The sequence below is a fragment of the Cnephaeus nilssonii genome, assembly GCF_951640355.1.
Source record: "Cnephaeus nilssonii genome assembly, chromosome: 1".
NCBI classification, from domain to species: domain Eukaryota; kingdom Metazoa; phylum Chordata; class Mammalia; order Chiroptera; family Vespertilionidae; genus Cnephaeus; species Cnephaeus nilssonii.
Genome location: NC_137072.1, coordinates 10,338,558 through 10,359,928, shown reverse-complemented (window position 1 = coordinate 10,359,928; position 21,371 = coordinate 10,338,558). Strand labels below are relative to the sequence as shown.

Below are 21,371 nucleotides of genomic sequence, written 5' to 3'. Positions count from 1 at the left end.
CATTGTTCCTTGCCTGACTATCTAGTCTCATCCTGTACTATTCTTTTTTTTTTTTTAAATATATTTTATTGATTTTTTACAGAGAGGAAGAGAGAGGGATAGAGAGTTAGAAACATCGATCAGCCGCCTCCTGCACACCCCCCACTGGGGATGTGCCCGCAACCAAGGTACATGCCCCTGACCGGAATCGAACCCGGGACCCTTGAGTCCGCAGGCCGACGCTCTATCCACTGAGCAAAACCGGTTTCGGCTCATCCTGTACTATTCTTCCCTCACTTTCTATATTCTAGTCATTTTGGCTTTTTAGTATTTCTAATTATGCTCTTCCTTTCTACTTTTACATACTGTTCTATTTATGATGTACTTATCATAAATCTTGGGCTTAAATAATTCTTGTTTATCCTTTAGTGCTTAGTTCAAGTATCTGCCTGAGCCAAGTCAGATTTCGCTGATACATGTTCTTATAAATTTCTTACTGTGATTACAGTTATTATTTGCTAACTATCTGTCTATCCTACTAGTTTATAAGCATGATGTAGCATACAAAGCAGTCGGCTGCAAGTAAGAATCACTTGATGAGTGCCCTGGTCATTGTGGCTCAATTGACTGGAGTGTCATCCTGTACATCAAAACCTGGTGGGTTCGATGCCAGGCTGGAGTTTTGATCTGCATACAGGAGGCAGCTGATCGATCAACATTTCTCTCTCTAAAACACACACACACACACACCCTCAAAAAAAAACACACACACAAAAAAACCAAACAGATACTTGAGCTTATAGCAAAAATGTAAGCAAGCAAATAAGCAGACAAGTATAATAAACAGATTGATAAGACTCTATCCCTGAAGATTTCAATTTAGTAGGTCTGTAGTGGCAATACTTTGCATTTTTGAGAAGGAGGCATCATATCTGAGTGGGTGGTAGAAATGGATGATGACAAGGGAAGGTTACAATGAAGAGATGACATAAAATCTGATGGATAAAAAACAGGTGAAATTAAGGCAACTACACTGGCAAAGAAATGAAGATGAGGAAACACGACATAGGGTCAAGGAATGAAAAATAGTTCATATTTATAATATGGCAAATTTCAAAAGGAATGCCTGCAGGTCAGAGCTCTGAAAAAAATCCCCATCCTACCTATCCTTTTGTTGTCACCCATCGCTGTAACACTGCCAATCCCTGATCTACTTTATTTCTTTTAAAATATATTTTTATTGATTTCAGAGAGGAAGAGAGGAGAGAGAAATAGAAACATCAATGATGAGAGAGGATCATTGATTGGCTGCCTCCTGCACTGGGGATCAAGCCCACAACCTGGGCACAAGCCCTGACTGGGAATCGAACCATTATCTCCTGGTTCATAGGTTGACGCTCAACCACTGAGCAACAATGGCCCAGCTGATCTATTTTTTTAGTTGTCTCTTCCAAGATTTCATATGCAGTAAATGGAAGCATCCAGCATATAGCCTTTTGAGCTGGCTCTTTTCACTCAGCATAATGCCTCTGAAATTCATTAAAGTTGTTACAAGTATCAATAGTTCTTCCATCTTATTACTTAATAGTCCATTCAAGAATGTGCCACAACTGCCCAGCTGGCATGGCTCAGTGGTTCAGCGTCGACTTATGAACCAGGAGGTCATGGTTGGATTCCTGATCAGGGCATATGCTCAGGTTGCAGGCTCGATCCCCAGTGTGGGGTGTGCAGGAGGCAGCCGATCAATGATACTCTCTAATTATTGATGTTTCTATCTCTCTCCCCCTCTTCCTTCTTCTCTGAAAAAAAGAAAAAGAAAAAAAAGAAAGTGTCAATTAATTTATGCAGAAAGTACCACAGAAATCAGGAAGAGATTAGCTCAGTAAAACCACCCCATAAAGTTATGAACTTCTGGGTTTACACTACAAATTCTGAATATTTTAATTTTTGTTCAGTTCCCTTGTTCCTCAAAACTTGTTCCCTTGAAACTTTTACTTTGATCTGTGGACTTTTACAGTGTGTTAAATCTTCAACCACTTGGAAAAATTCCTGTTATCTTTCATTGATTTGTTATTTAATTCAATTATGGTCACAGAACACCCTTTGTATGACTTATTTTAAATTTAAGGTTTGTTTTATTTAAACATGATGTTCTATCTTGATGAATGCTCTAGCTACCTTTGGAATAAACACCTCCCTGCATTACTGGATGGACTGTTCCATAAATGCCCATTAAATAGTTGGTTGATGGTATCATTCAGTTTTTTCATATCCTTGTTAATTTCCTATTTACTAGTTCTATTTACTACCAACAGAAGAGCACTGAAGTCTACCACTATAATTGTGGATTTGCTTATCTTTTCAGTTCTGTCCTTTCCTTTTAGTTGACAGATTTTGATTCATATATTTTGAGGTTTGTTGTTAGGTGCATTTAGGATTGTTAAGTCTTCCTGGTGAATTGACATTTTTATCATTTTGAAAAGTACTTCTTTATCCTTCATAATTTTCTTCTTCTACAAATCTTTCACAGGTATTAGTATAGCCACTCTTGATTAATCAGGGGTGAGCCCAAAAGTTCATAAACAGCTTTATCAAATTTTTAGTTAGCTTCTTCCTCTCTGCAATTTTGGGTTCCTCTTTTTGTTTCTCTGGCAGAAATCTGGGGCTTTAGTTACCTGGCTTTGCTGCAAAGTTACAATTGCATCTTTCTCCAGAAACAACCAAGGACAGAATGAGAAAAACACAACAGCCCACCCTCTTGAGAGTGCTACTTCTCTTATTGGAGAGGAAGGCTCCCCACTTTCAGAGTTTAGGTATACATGGGCCCCACTTGCTGCACTGATTGTCATCCCTGCAGGACAGCATGGAACTGGGATATGAGGAGGGAGAAAAAGAGAACTGGAGCATTTCCTCTAATGTTCTGAGCGTTAGTAGTCCCTTTTCCTGCTCAAGTCAGAACTGGGGGGCTTCTCTTAACTCTGCCATGCCCTAGTGCTCACTTCCTGTTTAGTTAGCCTTGAGTTTAGCTTGGGTGATACCAGAGGAAAAACTAGAAATTCACAACCAGTTTGGTAGTACTTAAATTTTAGTCTTCCTCAATTGACCTGCTACTATTTACCTTTCTGAGTCAACAAAAAGCTGCTGTATACATTGTCTTGTTTTTATAACTGTGCAGTAGAAGCCAGAGTGGAGTGTGCTTACTCCATCTCACTGGGAACTGCAGATCAAGCATTAAAAAATCTCCTTAGGTGATATAAATATACAGCAAAGGTTGAAAACCTTTATTATAAGTAAATGATTGGAGAATACTGTTGGAAATAATAACTGAGGTCAATTATTATATGCTGACAATGCAAGGCAGAAGAATCTATATAATTTGAAGATTAGTAAGAATGCAATCAAAGTTTCTGATCTGTTAGAACCACAATTATACAATAAGACTAATGTTGAGATGTATAAAACAGATTACATATATGAAAAGAATGAAGTCTAAATATAAGGCTACTCCATAGTTCAGGTAAAAGGCATTAAAAATCTGAAAAAGAGTAGACTCAAGAAAAAGGGTGCAGATGGAAAATGACCCCATGCAAAGATCTATAGCTCCTTGGGAACTAGTTAAAATTTAAAAGAATCAATAACAATAAAAAGTTTAAACTTAGTTGACTGAAAGAATTACATTTTCAGAAATAGGAATGTCAGGCAGTGTACAGGCAGGGGAAATAAGTCTGATTTTTTTTTATATATTTAGAGATGTAGGTGAGACTTATGTAGAGATTTTCAGTAGGCAAAGGAAAATACAAATCTAAATATAAGAATTCAGGACCAAAGATACAGATTTGGAAGTCCCTGTACATAGAAAGAAGTTAGAACTCTGGAAGAAAAAGATCATTGAGAAGCAAGAAAGCACCCAACCCAAAAACTCTGCAGAATAAGAATGAAGATTACCTTCTGTGTCTGAAGAAAGAGAAGGAACATTTAGGCAATTGAAAATGGAAAAATATAGTGGCACAGAGATGCCTTTAGAAGAATATTTCAAGAAGGCAGATTTGAAAATAAATTCCAAATGTTATATAAGGTTTGAGGGTGCAAAAAGGAGTAGAACACGGAATGTGCTCTGTTTCTAAGTTATCCTTCTCTTTTTTATCTTCCTTTCTTTCTATTAGATGATTTCCATCAGCAAACCACCATACTCTGGCAATGAGTTACATTACAAACTAAGCAAGCAACCACACACATGTATTCCCTTCTCTTCACACTCTATCTATGCCTTTCTATTCCCACCATTGCCAAACTTCTTGTGCTGTCCCTCTAAGTTGTCTTTATTATCCATTCACTCTTCATTGCTCAACTATGATCTGGCTTCTAATACTACTAGGCTACTGATATTGCTTGTCAAGTCCATGTAGCCAAATCCAGTTATCAGCAGCAGTACTTATGTAACCTAGGAAAAATCACCTAATTTCTGGGGCTATTTTCTTCTCTATAAATCGGGAGGGGGGGGGGAGGGAAGACCAGCCAATATGTCTCCATGGTTGAGTGCTAACCTATGAACCAGGAGGTCACAGTTGGATACCCAATCAGGGCACGTGCCTGGGTTGCAATCTCGTTCCACAGTGTGGGGCGTGCAGGAGGCAGCCAATCAATGATTCTCTCTCATCATTGATATTTCTCTCTCTCTCTCTCCCCCTTCCTCTCAGAAATCAATTTAAACAATTTTTAATAAATGGGGTGGGGGGGGGGGGTAAGAACACCATTAAATAATCTATATAAGTTGAAGATTTTATAATTATAAAATATTTTTTAAAATGTGAGGCTGTAAGAGAGCAGCATTTGTGTATGTTGAAATATATTCTCAACTTTATTGAGGTATAACTGGTAAGTTATATATATTTAAAGTCTACCCATGATCATTTGACATATACATTGTGATCCCCACAAACAACACATCCACCCCCTCACATAGTTACTTTTCTTCAGTAGATGGGGGGTGGGAAGGGGAGGTGCATGTTTGCAATATTAAATGGGAATGATAAGCTCATATGTATACTGTATAGATGGCCACACACACAAAAATGTAGATGGCAGTTATCTATATTTTCCCTCCATTCTCTGTATAAATTGTAATTTTTCTTTATGTGCTTTTGGATGACATATTCCATTTTAATGATTAGAAATCATTAAAATCACTCCCTCATTGGCGTCATTTTTAAAAAATAATATTTTATTGATCTTTTACAGAGAGGAAGGGAGAAGGATAGAGAGTTAGAAACATCGATGAGAGAGAAGCATCGATCAGCTGCCTCCTGCACACCTCCTACTGGGGATGTGCCTGCAACCAAGGTACACGCCCTTGACCGGAATCGAACCTGGGACCCTTCAGTCCCCAGGCCGACACTCGTATCCAGTGAGCCAAACCAGCTAGGGCTGGAGTTCTTGTCTTCAACTATTTTGTGCCACTCAGGATATTTCAGAGTCAATTCTAACTACTTACCAATGAAGCTTCTCTAATTCCTTCTCATTCCATTCTTCATCCTGAAGTAAACCAGGTAAACATTCTAAGGAATGCCTCTTCGTCTTATCAGATCCCGTTTTGTTAATAACTGGAAACTCATTCATAATATCAGATTTCTGACCATTTATTTCAGCCGAACATCTAGCTTTCTTTTTTAGGGTATGAAATTCAGTTTCACTTTCTTCAGTTTCAGATTCAGAGGTCACTGAGATTTTTCCAGTGATGTTCCTTCTGCTTTTTCTCTGGTGGACTACTGTTTCTTTGGTATTTCTTGCTGTGGTTTTCTTAATATCCCCAGCTTTTGTTCTAACTTTCTTTTCCGTTTCACTCTTGTCAGCAGACAAATCTTGATTTGTTACTTGAATTTTTTCAATTTTCTTCGATGTTGATAACAACTTTGTATTGTTCTTCAAGTCAGAGGTGACCGTTTGTTTCTTGTTAGAACTAGGTATTTTTATTTTCTGGTTGACAGTGAGTATATCACGTTCAATGCAATCTTCCTTGTTTATGCTTGTATGATCCACGTCACACTCAAATGTATCTTTGAAAGTCCTTCTGGGCTTACTAATTGGACATGTAGTTTCATTTAAGTCTGATTCATTTTCTTTTTGATGCTTTGGCACTATAAAATCTGTTACTGCTTTAACGGCACCAGAGGACACATTATACTTCATGCATTTTTGCTCTATCACATTTTTAGATTTAAGTGGTGTTACCACAACATAGGCTTCCTTCTGATTAGTAGCCACATATTTTCTTTCTTCGTCTGAGAAAGGTGATTTCCCTGAGATGATAATATCAATGGATACCTTCGATTCTTCGGTTTGCTCTTTAATTTCATAAGATAAAACCAAAGATCAAAATCTCAAGTTAGCTACAAACAAAATTTAAAAAACTGTTTTCACAAGTAAAATATATTTTTTCCCACCACAAACTCCACTATCATATTAATCTTGCTGAAACACCAGTCTGTTTAGATCACTGTCCCTTCAATTGTAAACATACTATTTTTTAATACCAACTTGTGCAGGACTTCTCATGGTATACTTAGTGTGCATATAAGCTCCTCTACCTGGCCTTTAATACAGCTCACTCGCTGCATTCATGTCTGAACCATAGTCTATGTTTATGAGATCAATGTTTCTCAAATTTTCTCTACTTGGAAAATTTCTTTCACTCATTTACAAACCAAATCACTACCTGCTTCAATCTTATACTCCAGCCTACCTAGTCTACAAACTTTGTCCTGATTTCCTCAACTGAATGAAAGCTCTTTCAAATTTCCAGAATATTTTAAAATAATGCCATGTTTGGCAATGTGCCCTGCATATAATTATACTTGTCTTATCTTTCAACTAGTCCAGTGGTCGGCAAACTCATTAGTCAACAGAGCCAAATATCAACAGTACAACGATTGAAATTTCTTTTGAGAGTCAAATTTTTTAAACTTAAACTTCTTCTAACGCCACTTCTTCAAAATAGACTCGCCCAGGCCGTGGTATTTTGTGGAAGAGCCACACTCAAGGGGCCAAAGAGCCGCATGTGGCTCACGAGCCGCAGTTTGCCGACCACGGAACTAGTCTGAAAGTATACTTAATAATTTTGTCTTCATTTGTGAATTGTCTTAATTTTATTGGAGTTAGTTCAGTCACATATGTAGTAGATGCTAAATAAATATTTGTTGGGTTGCTAAAACCTTACTAGGTATGTTACATATGAAATAGAAGGTATATTACTAAAGAAGGGAATTAGAAGAACATGGAACTCCATTTGCACGGCCTCATTCTCATTCATCCCTAATGGTAGCCATCAAGGCAATCTTTTGCTAAATCCCAAAAAACTCTATGAATCATCATGGGAAAACAACCAAAACAGAATTGAGAGTCTTTATTATACCATGTCACTACTTAAAGAAAACAAATTATATGAAATTCTCAACTCTAAAACTTAAGAAACCAGAAGCGAAACTAATTTAGTTTCTAACTTTAAATTACCCAGCTATAATTAGAAATAGATATAAACTGTAAATTATCACACCAATCATCACAGTGACATACTGCCAACAACCTACACATATTATGTGACATTTAAAAGATGAATGACAAAAAGAAAAGAAGTTTCTAAATTATAATTCATGAAATGGTACTAATCAAAATCAAGAAGTTTCCACAACACTTCTCAATGGAATTATATATTTTCACATTATGAGCTAAGTGTTTTCTTCTAATTCCTTATTACAAATGTGATTCAAATGTTCAACTGGCAATTTAAAAATTTTAAACTTTCTAATTTTGAGCAAAATATTTTTTATTGATTTCATTAAATAACCTGAATAAAGATCCAGCCTATTCTGGATACCTTTAAGTCATATAAACTTGGTAAGTAGTATTATTGCTCTTCAGTCTACTTTTTTACACACTTATAAATGTTCTCCACTTTCATTTTTCACTTATAAGCAATAAAATAGAAAAAAAATGCTATTAAGCTGATAGATTCAATTAAACATTAAGTTTTAAACTCCCTAATGTATAGAGAAAAGGTTCTATATATTCAGGTATGCAGGATTTCAATGAAATAATTTTGAAAAATCCACACTTACATAAAACTAAATTATGGCTTATTAACAATTTAATAAAAAGATTGTCTTTAGCCGAAACCGGTTTGGCTCAGTGGATAGAGCCTCAGCCTGCGGACTGAAGGGTCCCGGGTTTGATTCCGGTCAAGGGCATATACCTTGGTTGCGGGCACATCCCCAGTAGGGGGTGTGCAAGAGGCAGCTGATTGATGTTTCTCTCTCATTGATGTTTCTAACTTTCTATCCCTCTCCCTTCCTCTCTGTAAAAAAATCAATAAAATAAAAAAATAAAAAATAAAAAGATCGTCTTTAAACATTACTAGAAACATATTTAAATAATATATATTTCGTGATTTTAAAAATTATTTAAAGCTACCTAGATTAAAGAAAGCAAACCTATAAATGAATCTATATTTAAAGCAATGAATTATTTCATTTTGTAAATCATCTTCTGTAAAAAGATAACAACGAATATTTAATAAGCATTAAAACAGTCTACCATTTTAGATTTGGAAATTTATGAAATCACTTTTATTATGTTAAAAAATTTCAAATACTAAATTTCTACTTATCCTATATAATAAAAGGCAATATGCAAATTGTCCCCTTGACCGGGAGTTCGACCAGGAGCGGGCCCGGCTGGCCAACCTCCCATGTCCCTTCTCCCCGGCCAACCCGGCCCGATGGGCCCCAATTGGAGTGGGGCAGCCAGACCCCACCCGTGCACGAATTTGTGCAACGGGCCTCTAGTTACAAAATAAAACAATAATAAGGATATATTACCTTGCTTCTGACTTTTAATTATCTTTTTATTTATGCTTTCACAATTTTTGAGTTTCTTTGAAGATAACTTCTTATATTCCCTTTTTCCAATCAATTCCTTCAAAATCAAAAGATAACTTTTTACTATAACAAGTACTACCTATAAACATGACTGCAAGCATTTTCACAATATGAATCAAGCACACAAATTTCTAGGTACTTACAGCTTATAGAAATTTCATTAGCAGAGGTATTCAAAGCTCAAGCTTTGGAAGCACCACGTGGGTAACCACATTCTCACATCTTCTTTACTGATTTAGTACTATCATTTAAAATGTGCATGTGTGTGCTTGCACACAATCTCTATTTAAACCTTACTCTATAGCTAAAAACTTTGTTTTTCTTGCCTGCACTTTTCCAGTGAGACACTAGGAAAATAAATATCAAGACATTTACCTTCTATGTCTAACTAATAAAAAGCAATACTTAACAAAGAGAATGCATGATTTCTCATTTGGTCTTGAACCTTTTCAGTAGTATCATACCACCACTGTACAGTATTCAGTAAAAGCTTACCTGATTAGGTAAGTCATGTTCTCCCCCATTTTGAACAGTATTCTTTATTTGGTCATCTGGGAAGCTTAATGGTGGTTTATTTTGAAGATTACTCTGGCAAATGTTTAATTCTATAGCTCCTGGCAATGTACTGTGCTTACTCTTCTTCAGTTCTATGAGTACAAAGATGGAGATTTAGATAAATGATTATATAAAAGTTAAGCTGCTCTTCCCCATTAAGAACTCACTTTGAAAAAGCCTAATCCAATATCACAAATATCTGTTAAATTTGATTATGACATAAAGCAATTTTAGTTGGACAGAATCACTCTGCATAGGGCCATATTTTGTTCAAATCACTTTTAATCTCTTATAAAAAAAGAAAGAAAAAATGGACAGCCATATTATTTATTATGTTTTGAATCTCCTTTGCCACATCTAAAGCAAAAGAGGAACATTAAACCATTTTGTAAATACAAATTCCTTTTCATCCAAACTCTGTACTAACTAAACAGAAAGTGAATAACTCTATTTCCCTTATATTTCTTCATGTATATTGAATTCTTATGTTTCAATTAATTTATGTATACCAATGTATAACTAAATCCATGCTAATTAAAATTTTAAGCAAAACCAAATTATATAGTATACAATATGGGCTTAAGAAACAGTTATTGAGCTAAAATTCTAGATAAATTAAAAAGGACTCGTAAAACTATTAACATTTTTATTATTATTCTAGAAGGTGTATTTGAAGATACATAATGAATGGTCCTTCCTCTGAGATTATTACAGTATGGTGAAGAAGGCTATGATAATAGATCACCTATAATATATTCTGGTTAAGTATAACAGACATTAAGTATTTTAATACAATACTATGACATATAAATTATAGCACTAAATATGCAAAACCACATTTTAGTTAAATCACACACACAATCACATCATCTTAAATTATCACTGATTAGCGCCTTTGCATACCTTTAGTTGTTTAATGTTAGACGTGGTTTTGTTTTATTTCAGTGGTTTTCTCATAAAAAAAAAAAAAAGACAGCACTAACCAACACCACTCAAAATAACTTATGTAATACGAGGACACACAATGTCTTAACATTTTCACAAAACAAAGATTTAATAAATCACACTAGAAAAATGATATACCTAAAAAAAATCCACTAATATTTGTCCCTAACCTGAGCTTCCCAAAGGGGAGGCATCATCTCATCTTATTCATTTCTAAATTGCTAACAGCTAACAAAAATCAAGGTTCATGGAAAGTGCTTTAAAAATATTTGTTGAATTATTTTATTATGGACACAGATAGCAAGTAAAATAGTTTACCAAACTTTAGCATTTTACATTTGTATCTTCAAACACTTCACCAGTAACATTCACAATTTAAACATTTATGAAAAACACTGCTTAAGATCTAAGACTAAAGAAGATTAATAAATGAAAAAAGTGAGATATACATTTAAGAATTTTAAATTTAGGAGTAAAAAAGTATATAGCAGTTGCTGTAGCCCCAAAACTCCAGAATACTGAAGATGGTCTAGCAAATGACAATGAGCAATATTTTAAACTTACAGGCAAATAGGATGACTTTTGAAAAAATGAGGAAAGGTTGAGAAGAAACTAGAAGAGTGACTTTTAGCTAGCTCTGAGCAAGCAGTCATCTACATATTTAATCCATTCCTTTGTACCAGAAAGGATAAGCAAAATTACAAAGGAGGGCCCTATGAACATAGGGAAGTGGGGTGCAGTGGGGGACTTATACTCATACGGTGCCATGACTTTGGTAGAAGCAATCCTGTAAAGCTCTTTGTTATAAGGTCAAGGTAGAATCGACAGAAATTTATACAACAGATTCTAATTAACTTTTTATTCATCTATATTTTCTAGAAAAGGCTGTGAAGCAAATTATAGTTTTGGCAAAGAGGTGACACAGAACAGTTTTTCCAGCTACCTTTATAGCAATGGTCATTCAAAAAAATGCCATTACCTCCATAAAAACAAACTGGTATTGTCTATTAATGAGAATAAAATTTGATACAAATTAGGCATATTTAATATACAGGTCTGAGTTAGGTTAGCAGCCTAAATACCTTGCATCTAGGAAACTAAAAGAACCATTATCTTTCATTGATATATTTATCAGATTAATTAAACGGTAACATTTAATGAAGTAAGTTGAATGCTAACTGCTTTGTAGTTTTTCTTCAAGTAGTGAAAACTCAAAAATTTTAGGACCAGATTAGAACTCAAGACTATATGCACTGTAAACAATTAAACAATGTGGGGTTCAGGTAAGAATATACCACTATACCAATAGAGAAGAAAAGAGCAAACATACCCAAATGGTTACAATCAAGGTCATTAATGGTGCTGGTTCTTTGGGGGCCATCTGTTTGGTTTACTCCTGCATCATTTTTCATTGATTTTCCTATGTCAGGCACAAATCTTCTACTTTTCTGTTTTTGTCTGGCCTTTTTCTTTTTCTTTTCACAAGCCCTAAAAACATACATTATATTCCCTCTAATGTTGGTTCCCAAAAAAGTGAAAACAAATAACTAAAACCCACAAAAAAATGAAACTCTCCTATGACCTAACCTCAATCCTAAATATAATAGTACTAACTCTAACCCTAACTATAACATACCAACCCTAAGCGTAACTCTAATCCTAACATTGTTCCTAATTTTAAACCTAATCCTAACTAACCCTTACCCTAAAGCTACCCATAAACCTTACTCTAATTATAAAACTAACCCTAACAATAAGCCTATAATAATTCTAAAACTTAACCCTAAACCGAGCCATCACCCTAACCCTAATCCCAAATATTACACCTAACCTTAAAACTAACCTTAGCCCTACCTAATTTTTAAACTAACCCTAAACCAAAGACTAATCCTAAATGTAACTGACTTTTAGCCCTAACCTTATATCTAATCCTAAAGCTAAATCTATTCATAATTTTGAACTCAACCCAAACCCTAACCTAATCTTTAATACTAACACTATACCAAAAAAATAAAATTCCCTTAGCTAAAGTTCTTCACCATAGTAAAGATTGCCTTTAATCTTACATGGCTTCCACCCCCTTTCCCACAAAAAACTCAAGTACAATATAAAGTTTCCTGAAACATAGCCTCGTTCATTAAGGCACTGACTATGTTGCTTTTCCTCTACAAAGAGTTGAAGCAGTTGCAATAGAGCATGCCCATAAAAATACTTACTATCTGGCCCTTTACAGAAAAAAATTATCAACCCCTGTTTTGTGACTAGTTAACTGACATCACTCCATCCCCTATGAGTTCCTTAAGGGCAAGAATTAACCAAATTCTCCCTTGTTTTCCCCAGTGCCAACAGAGGGAATGAATGAAAGAAAAAAGGACCACGAACTTCAGACTCTTGTTTAACAGCTATTTGATTCTTAAAGGATAGAATAAGGATGACTCCTTGAAATGTCCAAGGTTTTATTTTCCATAAATACTGGTTATATAAGTATACATTTTTAAAAGCTCACCTAAAATGGATGCATTTTATCAAATGAAAATTATGCCTCAATAAAATTGTTTTTTTTTAAATATAAAAAGTACTTTACCTTAATTGTTCTAGAAAAGTATCAATGTGCTCTTTCCAATTTTCTGGAAAGCCAAACATAAACTTCCTTATGAGATAATATGGATAACCTATGTAATAATAAACAAACAAAATTATCTAAAAACCTAGAATTTCGAAGACATGTCATTAACTCATTAAAATACACACACACACACACACACACACACACACACACACACACACACTTATTGTTTACTATGTGCCAGGCAGGCACTATTAAAGATACAAGGATTCAGCAATTAACAAAACAACCCAAATCCATACCTTCATGGAACTTGCCTTCTAGTGTGAAACAGAAGACAAACTAACAAGTAAAATATCTTGTTAGATGGTCATCGATGCTATGGAGAAAAATTATGCAGTTGAGGGGGAACAGAAATATCAGTGTGTTCATGCAGACAGCATCTTTAAAAAAGGATAGTCAAGCCCAGCTGGTGTGGCTCAGTGGTTGAGCGTCAACCTATGAACCAGAAGGTGACGGTTCGATTCTCAGTCAGGGCACATGCCTGGGTTGCGGGGCTTGATTCCCCTGGATCGTGCAGGAGGCAGCCAATCAATGACTCTCATCATTGATGCTTCTGTCTCTCTCTCCCTCTCCCTTCCTCTTTGAAGTCAATAAAAAATATATATACATATTTTAAAAAGGATAGTCAGAAAAAACTAACAAATTTCAGAGGGAAAGCGGGAGTGGGTGGGGAGTAATTAACCGGGGAACTTATATGCATAGCCCATGGACATAGACAATAGAGTGGTGAAGGCGGTCAATGTGAAAAACAAACAAACAAAAGGGGATATTTGTAATACTTTCAACAATAAAGATTTAAAAAAATAGGATAGAGATATTCTCACTGAAATAGCATTGAAAACCTAGAAGGACTTGAAGTAAGCCACATGACAATATGAGGTTAAAACACTGGAAGCAGAGAGAACAAAACAAAAGGCTGCCTTTGCAGAACAAAGTGACCTGTAAAGTTAAAGTTTAGTGAGGAGAGACTAGTCCCAGGAGGATACTCAGATGGGTAACAAAGGGAGTGGGGGAGCATAGGAGATTATAAGGCCTTGGAGTCATTTTACAGACCTAGTCTCTTACTTTGAGTGAGAGAGAAAGCTATGGAAATGCTATGATCAGAAGAGCCACAGGAATTGACTTTAACAGGACTGTAATAGCTGCTATTTTGAGAAGAGTCTATGGAAGTATAAGGGGAGAAACATGGAGACCAGTTAGGAGGTTATTGCAATGACTCAGAACAAGAGAGAGGTTTGGACCCCAATGGTCAGCAGAAGCCTAGGTTCTGGATATATTATGGAGATAATGCCAATAGGACGTACTGACATATTAATGTGTGCGGGAAAGAAATCTAGGATTTAAGGATGTCTCCAAGGATTTTAGCTAGCCACTGAAAGAGTGGAAAGAGGGGGAAGTCTATAGATTAAGCAGATTTAAGGGAGAAGATCAGGTTTTAGATATACAGTCATGCACTGCGTAAGGACGTTTCAGTTAACGATGGGCTGCGTGCATATATGCAGGTGGTCCCATCCTACCTAATAAAAGAGTAATATGCAAAATGACCATAGCTCCGCCACACCCACCAGCCACGCCCACCAGCCACACCCACCAGCCAATCAGGAGCAGATATGCAAATAAACCCAACCAAGATGGCTACAGCCAGAGAGAGCAAGGTTTCCCAGGCAACGGAAGAAGCCAAGCTTTCCGCCTGCCCTTGCAGGCCTAAGCCTCCACTCAAGCTACAAAGCTTCAATTATACAAGGTAAACAAATCCAAACAGAAATGGCGGCAGCCATGGAGCGAGCAGGAGGCTTGGCTCCGCTCCAGGCTACAAAGTTTCAATTGTAGAAGGTAAATAAATTCCACATACCAGGGCCTCCTCTTGGGTCGCCAGGGGGCGTGGCTGGGCTGCAAACCACCACAGGCCCTTTGCTTAGGCCGCCCCACGCCCCAAGGGGACCCCCATCCTGATCCAGGACACCCTTCAGGGCAAACCAGCTGGCCCCCACCCCTGCACCAGGCCTCTATCCTATCTAATAAAAGAGTAATATGTAGATTGACCATCACTCCAACACACAATATGGCTGCCCCCATGTGGTCAAAGATCCTGCCTCCATGTGGACACAAGATGGCCACCACAAGATGGCCAGCAGGGGAGGGCAGTTGGGAGGCACCAGGCCTGCAAGGGAGGGCAGTTGAAGGCAATCAACCCTGCAGGGGAGGGCAGTTAGGGGTGACCAGGCTGGCAGAGGAGGGAAGTTGGGGGCAAACAGGCTGGCAGGGGAGCAGTTAGGCATCAATCAGGCTGGCAGCGGAGTGGTTAGGGCAGGCGTCCTCAAACTACGGCCCGCGGGCCACATGCGGGTGTTTTTGCCGTTTTGTTTTTTTACTTCAAAATTAGATATGTGCAGTGTGCATAGGAATTTATTCATAGTTTTTTTTAAACTATAGTCTGGCCCTCCAACGGTCTGAGGGACAGTGAACTGGCCCCCTGTTTAAAAAGTTTGAGGACCCCTGGGTTAGGGGGTGATCAGGCTGGTAGGCAGAAGCGGTTAGGGGCAATCAGGAAGGCAGGCAGGCGAGCAGTTGGGAGCCAGCAGTCCTGGATTGTGAGAGGGATGTCTGACTGCCCGTTTAGGCCCGATCCCGGTGGGCCTAAACGGGCAGTCGGACATCCCTCGAGGGGTCCCAAATTGGAGAGGGTACAGGCTGGGCTGAGGAACACCCCCCCCCCCTCCGTGCACGAATTTCGTGCACTGGGCCTCTAGTTAGATCATACTGGAGTTGAAAAATTTGTATTGCCTAGTGACTTTGTAATTGTCATGACATCAAAAAACGGGTATCACCTAGTGACATTGTAGTGTCATGATGTCACAGTGCAATGCATTTCTCACAGATATTAATAAAGAATAAGGATGTAAAGAAAGCTTTTTTCTTTTTTCTCTTTATTAATTAAGGTATTACATAAATGTCCTCACCCTCCCATTGTCCCCCCACCCCCCCCACTCATGCCCTCACCCCCCTGTGTCCACTGGTTAGGCTTATATGCATGCACACAAGTCCTTTGGTTGATCTCTCCCCCTTACCCCCACCCTCCCCTACCTTCCCTCTGAGGTTTGATGGTCTGATTGATGCTTCTCTGTCTCTGGATCTGTTTTTGTTCATCAGTTTATGTTGTTCATTATATTCCACAAATGAGTGAGATCATGGTGGTATTTATCTTTCTCTGACTGGCTTATTTCACTTAGCATAATGCTCTCCAGTTCCATCCATGCTGTTGCAAATGGTAAGAATTCCTTCTTTGTTACCGCTGCGTAGTATTCCATTGTGTAGATGTACCACAGTTTTTTAATCTACTCATCTGCTGATGGGCACTTAGGCTGTTTCCAAATCTTAGCTATGGTAAATTGTGCTGCTATGAACATAGGGGTGCATATATCCTTTCTGATTGGTGTTTCTAGTTTCTTGGGATATATTCCTAGAAGTGGGATCACTGGGTCAAATGGGAGTTCCATTTTCAGTTTTTTTGAGGAAACTCCATACTGTGCTAAAGAAAGATTTTTAAACAGCTGTATAATGTGCTTGTGTTTTAAGTTAAGTTATTGCAAGAGCTTAAAGTTAAAAAAATTAAAAAGTTTAGAGTTGAAGTTACAGTAAGCTATGGTTAATTTATTGAAGAAAAATATTTTCTTATAAATTTAATGTAGCCTAAGTGTACAGTGTTTATAAAGTTTACAGTAGTGTACAGTAATGTCCTAGCTTCAGTCACTCAACACTCACTCACTGACTCACCTAGAGCAATTCATCCTGTAAGCTCTATTCATGGTAAATGACCTACACAGGTTACCATTTTTTATCTTTTATACCATATTTTTACTGTAACTTTTCTACAAATCTAGATATACAAATATTTATCATTGCATTACAATTGCCTATAGTATTCAGCAGAGTAATGTGCTGTATAGATTTGTAGCCTAGGAGCAATAGGCTATGCTATACAGCCTAGGTGTGTAATAGGCTACACTATTTATGTTTGTATAAGTGCACTCTATAATGTTCACAACACAAAACCACCTAACAATGTTTTTTCATAATGAATCCCTGTCATTAAGTGATATATGACTATATTAAGTTTGAGATGCCTGTAGACATCCTAATGGACATGTCAAATGGGCAGATGGAAAGTGAGTTGAGTGGCTAGAAGAGTATAAATTTGGCATTTGTCACCACATAGATTAATATTTAAAGCCTCAAAGAAATCAGCATAGTACTGAATGTAGAAAAAGCCCTAGTCTACCCCATTATTAAGAGGCAAAAAAAAAGAAAAACGAGCAAAGAAACTAAGAAGGAACAGGGAGTGAGACAGCATGAAAATCAGAATATGGTATTTTAGAAGCCAAGTTAAGTGTTTCATCAACAAATGACAAGTGCTGCCGAAACCGGTTTGGCTCAGTGGATAGAGCGTCGGTCTGCGGACTGAAAGGTCCCAGGTTCGATTCCGGTCAAGGGCATGTATATTGGTTGCGGGCACATCCCCGGTAGGGGGCGTGCAAGAGGCAGCTGGTCGATGTTTCTCTCTCATCGATGTTTCTAGCTCTCTGTCCCTCTCCTTTCCTCTCTGTAAAAAATCAATAAAATATATTTAAAAAAAAAAAAACAACAACAAACAAATGACAAGTGCTAGAGAGGATGTGGAGAAAAGGGAATCCTAGTTAGTACACTGCTGGTGGGAATGCAGACTGGTGCTGCCATTATGAAAACAGTACGGAGTTTCCTGAAAATATTAAAAATGGAACTGCCATTTGACCCAGTGATCCCACTTCTAGGAATATGTACTAAAAGAAACACAAAATACCAATCAGAAAGAATGTATGCACCCTATGTTTATAGCAGCACAATTTACAATAGCTAAAATCTGGAAACAGCCCAAGTGCCCATCAGTAGATGAGTGAATAAAAAAGCTATGGTACATTTATACCATGGAATACTATGCAGCAATAAAAAAGAAGAATCGCTTACCCTTTGAAACAGCATGGAGGGACCAGGAGAGTATCATGCTAAGTGAAATAAATCAGTCAGAGAAAGACAAGTATCACATTATCTCATATGTGGAATCTAAGTAACAAAATAAACTGATGAACAGAGTGAATCCAGAGACATGGAAGCATGGAACAGAGTGAGGAATCTCAGGAAGGCAGGGGAGGAAGGGTAGGAGATAATCAACCAAAGATTTGGTATGCATATACTGTATACATGGCCCATGGACACAGACAATGGGATGGAGGCCTGGGTGGGGGGACAGGGGCAGGCTGGTAGGAGTTAATGGGGGGGAAAAAGGGGACATATGTAACACTTTCAACAATAAAGAATTATTTTTTTTATCTGAGCAGTCTACTTTAAATTTATGATTATTAGCACCAAATTGTGGTCCTTAATGCTACTTGGTATCCTACCACATTTCTCCATTCACTCTCCCATTCTCCGTAATGACTACTTCATATATTATTTTAAAATATATTTTTATTGATTTCAGAGAAGAAGGGAGAAAGAGAGAGAGAGAAACATTGAAGTCAACCAATAGAGTATTATTAATGTCAGGCCTTTACAAATGTCATATGAAGTTTGGATATCATTCTAAACTTAATGGGAATCCACTGAGGTTTAAACAAAGCATCTTCTGGACCTGAGTATCCATGGTCAAGGGCACATGCCCTGGTTGCGGGCTCGATCCCCAGTAGGGGGCATGCAGCAGGCAGCCGATCAATGATTCTCATCATCGATGTTTCTCTCTCTCTCTCTCTCTCTCTCCCTTCCTCTCTGAAATCAATAAAAATATATTTTTAAAAAAATATATGAAGTAGTCATTACAGAGAATGGGAGAGTGAATGGAGAAATGTGGTAGGATACCAAGTAGCATTAAGGACCACAATTTGTTGCTAATAATCATAAATTTAAAGTGGACTGCTCAGATGTGGTTTTCTTCAACCCTATTAGCTGTGTGCAAGTCACAGGCAGAAAATTAGATTATGCCAAGACCGGGGCTATGCAGGGCAGGTTCAACAAAGTGAGGACCTAGGGAGTTACATTATATTCTTATAAAGCAATTCTTCCCAAATAAGGAACACTTCACTTAATTAAAGCAATAAATAAATAAATATCACTGGACTTATTTAAACTGTCAAATAATTTTACATAATGTGGTCAATTCTGTTTTTAGTTTTGACTGATTCACAGTTTTAAAACACCTAATTAAAAGTAAAAAATTATATTAGTATTAGAAATATGGTTAATTCACTTATTAAAATGACTTATCAATTAATAATGAGTCATTACCTGCTTCTTTCATGGAAATCCGGTCTATCATCCCTTTTAATATATAAATGTTGCCTGATAATGTCTTAAGTTTGTTGTGTTCAATCCGTTCTACAATTGCGTTACTATGCCAATAGATATTAGTGACATCTCTAGGAGAAAAAAATAGCTTAGTTAAGGCCAAATTATTCACAGAAGTCACAATGGATATAGATAAGTATATCAAACTATAATAGAAAGTAATAAATTTGCATTCCAGCTACATTAACAATATTATAATCTAACTAGAGGCCCGGTGCACAAAATTCGTGCACTGGATGGAGGGGGGTCCCTCAGCCCAGCCTGTGCCCTCTCGCAGTCTGGGATCCCTTGCTCCTTACTGCCCGACTGCTCACTGCTCCTTACTGCTCGGTACACTGCTCCTTAGCGCTGCCACAGAGGCAGGAGAGGCTCCCGCCACTGCCGCTGCGCTTGCCAGCCGTGAGCCCAGCTTCTGGCTGAGCAGTGCTTCCCCTGTGGGAGTGCACTGACCACCAGGGGGCAGCTCCTGCGTTGAACGTCTGCCCCCTGGTGTCAGTGCACATCATAGCAACCTGTCATTCTGGTCATTCTGCCGTAACGGTCACTTAGGCTTTTATTATATAGACTAGAGGCCCGGTGCACGAAATTCATGCATGGAGGAAGGGGTGTCCCTCCACCCAGCCTGCACCCTCTCCAATCTGGGACCCCTTGGGGGATGTCTAACTGCCAGTTTAGGCCCAATCCCTCTCACAATCCGGGACTGCTGGCTCCTAACCACTCGCCTGCCTGCCAGCCTGCCCCTAATTGCTTCTGCCTGCCAGCCTGATCACCCCCTAATTGCTCCCCTGCCGGCCTGATTGACACCTAACTGCTCCCCTGCCGGCCTGATCACCCCCAATTGCCCTCCCTTGCCAGCCTGATCGCTCACAACTGCCCTCGCCTGCTGCGACCCGCCTCCTCCGCGCAAGGTGGTGGAGATGGCGGGATCGGCTTCCTCTGCACTGCGTGTAGCCGCAGGACCCCCAGGCCTCACAGCGTGGAGCAGCCATTGGGCCCCACCTCCACTGTGCAAGTGGCAATCTTGTGATGACATTGCACGAGGGCATGACGCAACCTGGACTTTTATTATATAGGATTATAAACATTTGAGGGCCAAACATTGCAGCAGAATTCAACTGCTTACTTAATGTGATCCTCAGAGCACCAGTATGTATAAAATATATCATTAGTAAGGAAGCAGGGAGTATCTCTAAATATCTGGTGTTGACAATATTTGCAATTCCATCCTGATGCTAAGCTTCCAAAGAATGATTTCCTAAACCTCTTCTTGGGGCCTATACTGTGTTAGCTTTCATGCAATTTTATAGTTTGGATCATACATGCTTATGGATTTTCAATCCTCACTATACAGCCAAATGTTTTTACCCTCCTCTTTGGAAAGTACCAAAAGGAAGTTCCAGGGAAAAAACAAACTGCAATATCAAATCATTTACCCATAAATCTACTCTATATTTCCTCAAATGAAGCTAAGGATAAATCTATATATATCTATATATATAAAAGGCTAAAGTGACTGTCTGTCCGGTACATATGACGCGCACTGGCAATCTATATGTACATATAAGAAACCAGCTACCGTAATGGCCATAACAACCGAACTACCGGTCACTATGACGCCCACTGTGGCCAGTGAACCTGCCCGATCAGAGGGTGAGGCTGGCCGGCCAACCTTGCGGCCCCTCCCTCCCTGCTGGCCTGCCCCTGATCGAACTCTCCCACCCGGATCAAGAGTGGGGCCGGCTAAACGCTCCCTTCTCTTCCCCCCAGTCCCGCCCCCAATCAGCCCACTCCACCACGATAGGCCCGCCCCTGATCGCACCCCCCCACCCCAATAGGGGGCAGGGCTGGGTGGTCAACCTCCTGAAGCCCCTCTCTCCAGCTGGCCACGCTCCCGATGGTCCCTCACCACCCTGATCAGGCTGTAGCCCCTCCCCCCAGCTGGCCCATCCCTGATCACA

The 21,371-nt window shown here is 38.5% G+C and overlaps 1 protein-coding gene across 3 annotated transcripts in view; it reads right to left on the bottom strand.

Moving 5' to 3' along the window:
- Positions 1-21,371, bottom strand: part of MIS18BP1 (MIS18 binding protein 1) — a 78,754-nt gene that overhangs the window by 22,043 nt on the left and 35,340 nt on the right. For all 3 annotated transcript variants that reach the window (XM_079767244.1, XM_079767243.1, XM_079767245.1), the window contains 6 exons: positions 19,354-19,484; positions 12,994-13,081; positions 11,740-11,897; positions 9,405-9,556; positions 8,850-8,946; positions 5,471-6,320 (listed from right to left, as the gene is read on the bottom strand). In XM_079767244.1, coding sequence (XP_079623370.1) covers positions 5,471-6,320; positions 8,850-8,946; positions 9,405-9,556; positions 11,740-11,897; positions 12,994-13,081; positions 19,354-19,484 — 1,476 coding nt within the window. The remainder of the gene's footprint in view (positions 1-5,470; positions 6,321-8,849; positions 8,947-9,404; positions 9,557-11,739; positions 11,898-12,993; positions 13,082-19,353; positions 19,485-21,371) is intronic.